Source organism: Lutra lutra, chromosome 1 (genome assembly GCF_902655055.1).
Source record: "Lutra lutra chromosome 1, mLutLut1.2, whole genome shotgun sequence".
Taxonomy (NCBI): Eukaryota; Metazoa; Chordata; class Mammalia; order Carnivora; family Mustelidae; genus Lutra; species Lutra lutra.
In genome coordinates, this window is record NC_062278.1 from 138,535,440 (window position 1) to 138,544,724 (window position 9,285).

Genomic DNA, 9,285 nt, shown 5'->3' on the forward strand with positions numbered 1-9,285 from the left:
AAATTCCATAAGGTTCCAGGTACACTGATCAACTACAGCACCCCCAGGCTCCCCACTGTGCTGATCTGCACCTACTTGTTTGGCAGGTTTCTCTTATTTTGCTATTTTCCCTCTTTCTGCAAACTCGTTTCCCCACAAACCTGATATGGGCTCTTGCTTACCGCCTTTATCACCCCTGAAGGCCAGTTTGTCCCTGACCCTACAGTAAGCATGGATCTTGGCCAGAAATGATGAAAGTGAGAGCTATCATTTACTATCTGCTGCAGGCAGATGGCCTGCTGAGTGCTTTACATATAATACCCACAACTCTATACTGGCTTTTGAGGTGTCCAGGATGATTTGTGTGCACCACTGTGTAACCCACTAACTCAGGGGAAGTAAAAGATACTGCCTGTATTTAAATGATACAAGAGATAGTTGACCCCTGTCTCTTATTTTGTTCAAGAACCTCAGAGTCACTGATTAAGAGTGCCAGACTATGAATGTCTCTCTAGGTTCCCTCAGAATAAGGATGGCTTCGATTGGGAGCCAACTTCTCCATTCACCCCTTGGATTTGGCTGGGGTTGGAGGGGAAGCAGCCTTTCCGCCCTTCTTACTGAGAAATCTCGTTTCCCTGCTCTGAAATCACTACCACGCACCTCTGACTCTTGCCTTCTGCTTTGCTTTATCCACACAGGTAACGATGTTGACTCAGGAGGTCTCTCAGTTAGGTAAAGACATGAGGAATGTGATGCACCTTCTAGAAAACGTTCTGTCACCCCAGCAGCCGTCGCGGTTCTGCTCTCTGCACACCACATCTGTGTGTCCCTCCAGGGACAGCTTACAGACCAGGATGACCTGGAGTACTCACCAACCTTGCCTACACTTGCAAGCCGGTGGAGCCGCTTACACTCAAGCACAACTCTGTCATGGTAATGTCACCTCAGACATTTGGAGTGTGGATCCCTCCTCCGTGGGGAGCAGCCCCCAGCGAACTGGAGCTCACGAGCAAAATCCAGCAGACTGTGAACTTTATCACTCTCCAAGCCTTGATTATTCACCTGCCCACTACCAGGTTGTCCAAGAAGGCCACCTGCAATTTTTAAGGTGCATCTCTCCACGTTCGGATTCTACACTGACACCCCTGCAGTCCATTTCGGCGACTCTCTCGTCCTCAGTCTGCTCCTCCTCAGAAACGTCTTTGCACCTGGTTCTCCCAAGCAGGTCAGAGGAGGGCAGCTTCAGCCAGGGAGCCGCAGGTTCCTTCAGTCTGGAAAACTTGCCAGGATCTTGGGACAGGGAAGGTGCGGCGCCGGTCCCTGCAGAACCCTTGGAGAACTTTCCCCTGGAAATCGTCACAAGCACAACAGAAACGAAAGATAATAAAGCCATAAACGTATGATATTCACGCACGTGCAGCAGCTACCTGTTTTAGACCCACCACTGCATGACAGCTTTCATTTGCCTTTTTTGCCTCAGGCAGGTGTGAAGACTGAGCAGAGCTGGGAGTCCTGCCGGAGAGGGCTTGAGGAGCCAGCCAAAGGCAGAACCACATCCATACTGTAGCAAACACTTGCTAGATCCTTAGAAACATAGCAGAAACAGTTTCCCATACAGGTATTCACTTACCGGTCTGTTTGACAGACTTTTTAAAAGTCCAAAGACCCTGAGGGTCTGAGCAGCTAGAAGTCCCAAACAAAGAATTTGTGGATTCGTTTTGTCCTAGGTGACTTTTGTGAAGTGCAGCAAAGGTTTTTCCTGAGTGCCTGTTTGTCATTCCTGAACAATATCCATAGCGCTGTTGGCCTCGGGAGTGCACAGCTCCTGCTGATCTATTTTTCTTTTTGTGAAGGCAAAGGGACAATTATCACTGCATGTCATCTCCTAGACAATCAGTCAAATAGAGCTGGTGGCCAGTGGTTAGCTATTGCACGTTATTTGCCATGTAAATGAACATGTCTTTATTTATCGACAAAAAAAAAAGAGAGGCTATTTTTATATCCTTGGTATGAAATATGTATTTAAACTATTTAAAATATTTATAAAGAAATGAATGTTTTCTTTTCATTTTGGTAAAAAAGAAAAGCTTGCCGTTTTAACAAGAAATGCACTACTGTTATGTATAGTAGATCAAAAGTTATTTATTATTAAGAGGATGTAGTTTCAAAAGGAATCCCCCTTTTATCTGCATGCAGTTTGCAACCAATGTATCCTTGTGCTTCTGGATTACAAAAGAAGCGTGAGGTCATATTTTATTAATGAAATAAGAACACGGACCCAGTGTCAGGTATGTGGGCCCTGGTGTGTTGGTAGGGAGGGCTTCACCTAGTTAGGCTCTGCTGACTCACGCCAACAACCTGAATGAAGGCTTTCCCCACTGAGCTAGCATAAATATCTCTCCTCCAGGCATTACACTCTGTTGTTCAGGATCCCCAAATTGGTCTGTGGGATATGAGAGCACAACTACTTTAAGCCATTTTGACCTCAAAATGAGGGAGAGAACCTTGGCTGTATCCTTCCCGTGTGCTATTCTTGCGCAAGAGGTTGTAGACCAGTGCAAATTCCAAAACGGAGCCAAGACTTCTGAGAAATGACTTGTGAGAGTGAGGCCAGCTTACACTGGATCAGCATTTTCATTTTTTTTTTTTCTGTAAAGCCTCAACAATGCTGTAAGTTATGCGGCGCAGGTGTTTTCATTCTCATTTTGCAAAGAGATAAAAAGCCCCAGAGATTACACAGCTCGGATGTCGGAGATGGTCTAGAACCTATCATGTCCCCTGCCTCTCAGCCAACATGCAAATTAAGATGCTGGCTTGGTAATGAGTTAAACACCCTTCACTCAACTTTTATTTGATGTTTAAGTACATTTAGGGCCAACTCATCCCAGACATTCTTAGAAAACATCGCATTTACATTTTGCTGTCCCCCTGTTCTTATTTCACATCAAAAAGAATAAACAATCTGAGAATTGTATCATTAAAAACATCTAAACCAACCAAAACCTCTGATGTGTGAATCTTGTACCCTAAAACTGGCTGGAGCAGCAGGAAGAAATCTGTAAGAAAAAGGGGAAGAGTAGATGTTTATCAGGCAAGCTCCTCAAGACAATGTGTTCGACTTCACCTCGAAAATTCAATCCATCCTTACCTATGTGAATGGGAAAATTGAGGCAAAGGCAACTTTCTACATTTAGTGCATTTGTGTTTGTATTCATTCTCCCTTTTGCTCATCCTGACCTGTATTTTTTTTTAAGATTTTATTTATTTATTTGACAGACAGAGATCACAAGTAGACAGAGAGGCAGGCAGAGAGAGAGAGGGAAGCAGGCTTCCCACTGAGCAGAGAGCCCGATGTGGGACTCAATCCCAGGACCCTGAGATCATGACCTGAGCTGAAGGCAGCGGCCTAACCCACTGAGCCACCCAGGCGCCCCCTGACCTGTATTTTTAATACCATTCAAAAAGAACTAATTGGTGTTAGTGTGTGAATATTCTGGCAGACTAGCCCTACTATTACTGATGCCAACAAAAATGACTGACATTGTTTTTTGAGTAGTGACTATGTACCAACAGATATTTCTAAATTAACACGTTACATATCTTCATATAATTGTCAAACAATGCTAAAAGTGACTTACTATTATCCCCATTTTGTAAAGGAATATAATTGGGCCACGGACTTTTTTTAACTTGCCCAGTCACACTGGTTTAAATAATAAATCCAATATCCCCGTGGCCACTCTGGGTACTCTTCCGTTCATGTCCAAAGCTATTCTTGTCTTTTAAAATTTTACTAGTAATTACTTCCTTTTGAAACCTGTGAATAGAATAAAATATTTGTTTGTTTGTTTTTTTAAAGATTTTTATTTATTTGATAGATCACAAGCAGGCAGAGAGGCAGGCAGAGAGAGAGAGAGGAGGAGGCAGGCTCCCTGCTGAGCAGAGAGCCCGACGTGAGGCTCGATCCCAGGACCCCGGGACCATGACCTGAGCCGAAGGCAGAGGCTTTAACCACTGAGCCACCCAGGCGCCCCAAATATTTGGGTTTTTTAAAGGAAGCATACACATGGGACAAATTAGTAAAACTGTGAGGATCTGAGGCAGCCCCAGTGAAATGCCCAGAAACATGCCCATACTTTTCCAGCCAGTTCCCCCTTCTATGTATCTACTTCTAGCGGCGGACCGTAGTTGGCATAAGAATCAGATGCTTGGGCGCCTGGGTGGCTCAGTGGGTTAAGCCGCTGCCTTCGGCTCAGGTCGTGATCTCAGGGTCCTGGGATTGAGTCCCACATCGGGCTCTCTGCTCAGCAGGGAGCCTGCTTCCCTCTCTCTCTCTCTGCCTGCCTCTCTGTCTACTTGTGATCTCTCTCTGTCAAATAAATAAATAAAATCTTAAAAAAAAAAAAAAAAGAATCAGGTGCTTGCCCTCCGAGGTCTGCAGCTGGACAAAAATGAACGAGCAGCCGCAATAAGGAAGGGCCCACACTGATTTCTTACAGGAGGGCAACTGCCTCATCTCAATCAGTCCCAACCTGCTCCTTATTCACCTTTTCCCTCATCATCATTATTCTGACCCACAGAACTCCCCCATATCCTGGGCAGCTCAGAATGACATTTTGCTTTGTTTGTTTATGTGCGTTGTGATGCTACTCCAGGAAATGAGAATTCCAAGCTTTTCTAGATGCTTGATTTTCTAAACATTATTGTGGTGTAAGTAGCAGAAGCCCTTGTCTTCTTATCAGGGATGCATGTTTGGACCTCTGCGTTCTCCTCCCTTACCCACTCTGCTGAAGAAGCAAAACAGGGATCCAAAGGGGAAAAAAAGCACTTATTTTCTTGGTCAAGTATATTTTCTTAAAAACAATATTGGGGACTAAAGTCTTCTGTGTAGCTCTAATTAAGAGAGCCAGACAGACAGATTAACAGAATGTTATTTTAATTCAATGTAAGAAATTTCTGGCAATGAAAGCACTTACAAATAGAGTTTATTGCCTTGAGAGGTGGTAAAATCACCAACAAAGTGTCCTTTCAGAGGTTATATAACCACATGACAGGATTGTTTCCAGAAGGGCTTGGTATTAGGTCTGAGGTTAGCAGCATACGTGCATCAGAATCAAATAGGGTGCTTGTTTAAACTTAAGATCTGGCTTCAGCCGAGTGCCTTTGGGTGGGGCCTGGAAATCTCCTACTTAGTAAACAACCTGGGTGACTTACATATACTAAATATTGGGAAATATTGGACTGGAATCTATAGTAGTACAAGACTGAGTCCTAGCTAATTTATACATAGGTGGACTGGCATCTACATTCTGTTAAATATAGGCCTGAGTCCATAATTATATGAGAGAGACCTGTTCAAACCCTCTATCAATCGTTTCAAACTTTCATTCAAATGATATATTTCCAGGGGGTCTTAATAAATAGAGATTTTAGGGACCTGATCTTTCAGATATGGGCTGGGTCCCAAGTGATTCTGATAGAGACATTCCAGGGAACAAACTCCAGAAACATTACCCCAAGCCATGTAATCATCCCTTAGATAATGAGGAGTTAGTTCTGTGGGAGGCAGACCAACTAGAATCAAGCTAATTGAAACGGACAATTACATACAATACCATTTCTATAGCATTCCTAGTACATCAATGATTTTTTTTTTCATGAAAATAATGGATCACTTTCTTCAAGAGCGCTTTGAACATTCATTCATTGCTTCAACTAGTAATGACTGAGTGCCTACTATGTGTTATGTACTGGTACCTCTTGATTTGTTGGAGGTCTTTGTTCTCCTGTTCTATATGGGTTTTCTAGTAGGAAGAAAAAAGTGAAAATGCCTTTTCAAGCCTTATAAGTTGGTCAGTTCTTTCTGGATAGGAGGAATCATATTTGGATGTGAAGCAAGCTAACTAGTTGGTTAGAAAATGACAATTGCTTTGGATGGCCCCTGTGTGAAATGGAACTGTTCTTGTCAAGATTATGATCTTATCCAGAGCAATGAAAATAGCTTGTTCCAAATAGTTCTTGCTACGGCTGCTGCTTCTCATGAGGTGTAAGGTCACCCTTAGAAGACATCACCTTTACTATAGAATTCTGTAACGCTCCTTAGACCACCATCACCACTGAAAACAGAGCCTTAGAACCTGAACAATTTCAATGAAAGACTGTTCCAAACGGCTTTTCCTTTGCCTACTTCTTCAGTTTATCCAAAGGCACACACTCTAAATAAATACAATGTTGAGAAAGGGGCAGGAGTTTTGGGGGGACACAAATGAGTGTTTGCCTCCAACCATTTTCCTTACTCTGTCACCTCAGACAAGTCATTTAACACAATCTGAGCCCCCATTTCTTCATCTAAAAATCAAATATTAAAATATATCTAATTTTCAGAGTCCCTGTGAAGAGTCAGTGAAGTAATTTATGTGAAAACACACTGCCTCACATATAGTGAATGCTAAGCAAATGTCACTTGGTCTCCCCTGGCTCTCCTACTTCCTCCTCTCATCTCCCTCCCCCTTCCCTTCCTCATTCCTCCACCCTCCTTTCCCCACCTCTTCTTCCCCAGCTTCCTTCCTAGCACTTCCTTTTTCTCCATTCTCCCCTCCCCTAACATCTCCGTTTCCCCCTCTCTCTCTTCCCTTCTCTCTCCTCCCTCCTTCCCCTCCCCTGAGAGACCCAGGCTAACTTCTGAAAAGTGAGCCCCCTTTGACATTTTCTCAACTGAGGCCATAATCTTGCTTTTACACAGTGTCACCTGCAATCTATTCCTTACAGTATTACCAATCAAGTCAACATTTATCTTTAAAAAAGTTATGGGGGAAGCACCAGGGAAAAAATATGCCATCTTTGCTCCTAGCCATCTTAGCCCCAACCTGTGTGGCTTCTGATCTCTATGCAAATTTTAGTAATCAAAACCTTATCTTAAACTCTTTACAATTACAGAAAGATCCAGAGAATTTTTTGACTAACATGAACATGTTTCCTAAACATGTATCTTTTTTTTCCCCCATAAGTTTCTCTACAGAAATTTGCTGTTGCCTCAGAAGTCAGATATATATATGTCACGCCCACTACCCTGGGACACAGAGGACCTGAGCACTGTCAGCCAAGAGCCTCAGAACGTTCCCTGTGGAAGGGGCCTTGCCCTGTTGCCCATAGCTCCTCTAGCTGGAAGCAGAGATGAGGAAATGTCTGCCACTTCACACGGATCCCTTCAAAGGTTCCCCTTGTTATCCCATAGAGAGAGTAGGTCCCACCAGAGGGAATAAGGTAAATGTCACTCCCTGCAGCTTGTGTCCTGAAAGAATCTGCTCCTTGGGTTGTGAAATTCGACAGAGTCCTGAATAAAAGAGCTCACAAAAGACAGGAGGACAGTCCAGTGAGGCAGAGACCAGCACATCTGCACCTGTTTTTCAAGGGAATTAAATAAAATGTGTGTTCTAGAAAAAAATAGCTGGGTGGGCAAGATGCTTCCTATGGGCAAAACTATGGCTCCTCAGACTGTTTCCTTCTGCCTTAGTTTTCTCCCCTATGGAGATAAGAAGCTGGGAATTGGGTAGAATTTAATACTGAATTTGAGGCTCTGTTTTAGGTTGGTTTTCTTTTCTTTTCTTTTCTTTTTTTTTTTGTCGTCTTTGTTTTATTCAGATGGCTTGATAAAAATAGAAGATATATATATGTGATATATTTGAATACAACAGAGAATAAAATGGGAGGTAGTGAACTTAAAAGTGTGTCCATGTTGCTTGTTTTTGTAAGAAACCACTATACTAACCTGAAGGGACCCTTCTTATTTAAGAATTCCCTCTGGGGTAAAGAGTGAGTACTCTATCCCTTTGGTACTCTTGCTTTCAGTGGTAAATTTTCTACCAATATTAAGGCTCCTGAACTCCAGCTGGCAGTTCATTCTTCACTATGGTTTATTTGTCCTGAGGGAGAATTATTTCTGATCTCAGCACAGAGGTCAGTGTTAACTGCTGCTGAGGAAGGGGCTCAAACTCAGCGGCAGCTCTCAGGGAATGCAGTGCCCTCTGAGGGGCTGCAGCTACATGGCTAACACTCTCAGATGTCTTTGGGGTCCCTTGCTGTGATTGGCAGTGATGTTCAGGAGCCCACAGGTTGAAAGGCAGATTTCTGAAAGTTGCCATGGCAACCCATTGCCTAAAAAATGAGTCGTGAGAGTCCCAGCTCTAGTCAGGACCGGAAAAACAAAATCCAATTGTCATCTCCAGCTCCTAGTACCTGAAAATATTTGAGCCCTAGACCTGAATCATTTAGTACATCTCTGGTTAGCTCACAGAAAAACCATATCCACAGAAAAGAACAGCTGTTCTAATTCTTGGTTCTCAAAGTATGGTCCCAGGAGCAGCAGCTTCATCTGGGAGCAGCAGCTTCATCTTGTTAAAAATGCAAAATCTTGCTACTTTTGGCCATTCTAAGAGAAACCACCTTACATCAGTTAGAATGGCCAAAATTAGCGAGACAGGAAACAACGTATGTTGGAGAGGATGTGGAGAAAGGGGAACCCTCTTACACTGTTGGTGGGAATGCAAGTTGGTGCAGCCACTTTGGAGAACAGTGTGGAGATTCCTCAAGAAATTAAAAATAGAGCTTCCCTATGACCCTGCAATTGCACTACTGGGTATTTACCCCAAAGATACAGATGTAGTGAAAAGAAGGGCCATCTGTACCCCAATGTTCATAGCAGCAATGGCCACGGTCGCCAAACTGTGGAAAGAACCAAGATGCCCTTCAACGGACGAGTGGATAAGGAAGATGTGGTCCATATAAACTGTGGAGTATTATGCCTCCATCAGAAAGGATGAATACCCAACTTTTGTAGCAACATGGACGGGACTATGCTGAGTGAAATAAGTCAGAGAGAGTCAAGTATCATATGGTTTCACTTATTTGTGGAGCATAACGAATAACATGGAGGACAAGGGGAGATGGAGAGGAGAAGGGAGTTGAGGGAAATTGGAAGGGGAGGTGAACCATGAGAGACTATGGACTCTGAAAAACAATCTGAGGGTTTTGAAGGGGGGTGGTCAGAGGTGGGGGGAGCCAGGTGGAGGGTATTAAGGAAGGCACTTATTGCATGGAGCACTGGGTGTGGTGCAAAAACAATGAATTCTACTGTGCTGAAAAGAAATTTAAAAAAAAATGCAAAATCTTAGACCCTATCCCAGAGCTACCAAATCAGAGTCTGCATTTTATCAAGATTCTCAGGTGTATGCATTATGATTTTGTAGAAATGCTTGGACAGACATTGGTTCCTGACTCACTTCCCATTAGAATCACCAGGGAAGCTTT

General features: G+C 43.4%; 1 protein-coding gene across 1 annotated transcript in view; it reads left to right on the plus strand.

The window, feature by feature from the left end:
- Window positions 1–1,382, plus strand: part of KCNH8 (potassium voltage-gated channel subfamily H member 8) — a 385,143-nt gene extending 383,761 nt beyond the window's left edge. The window contains exon 16 of the mRNA XM_047737762.1: window positions 678–1,382. Within this exon, the coding sequence (XP_047593718.1) occupies window positions 678–1,382 (705 nt within the window). The remainder of the gene's footprint in view (window positions 1–677) is intronic.
- The last annotated feature ends 7,903 nt before the right edge of the window (window positions 1,383–9,285 follow it).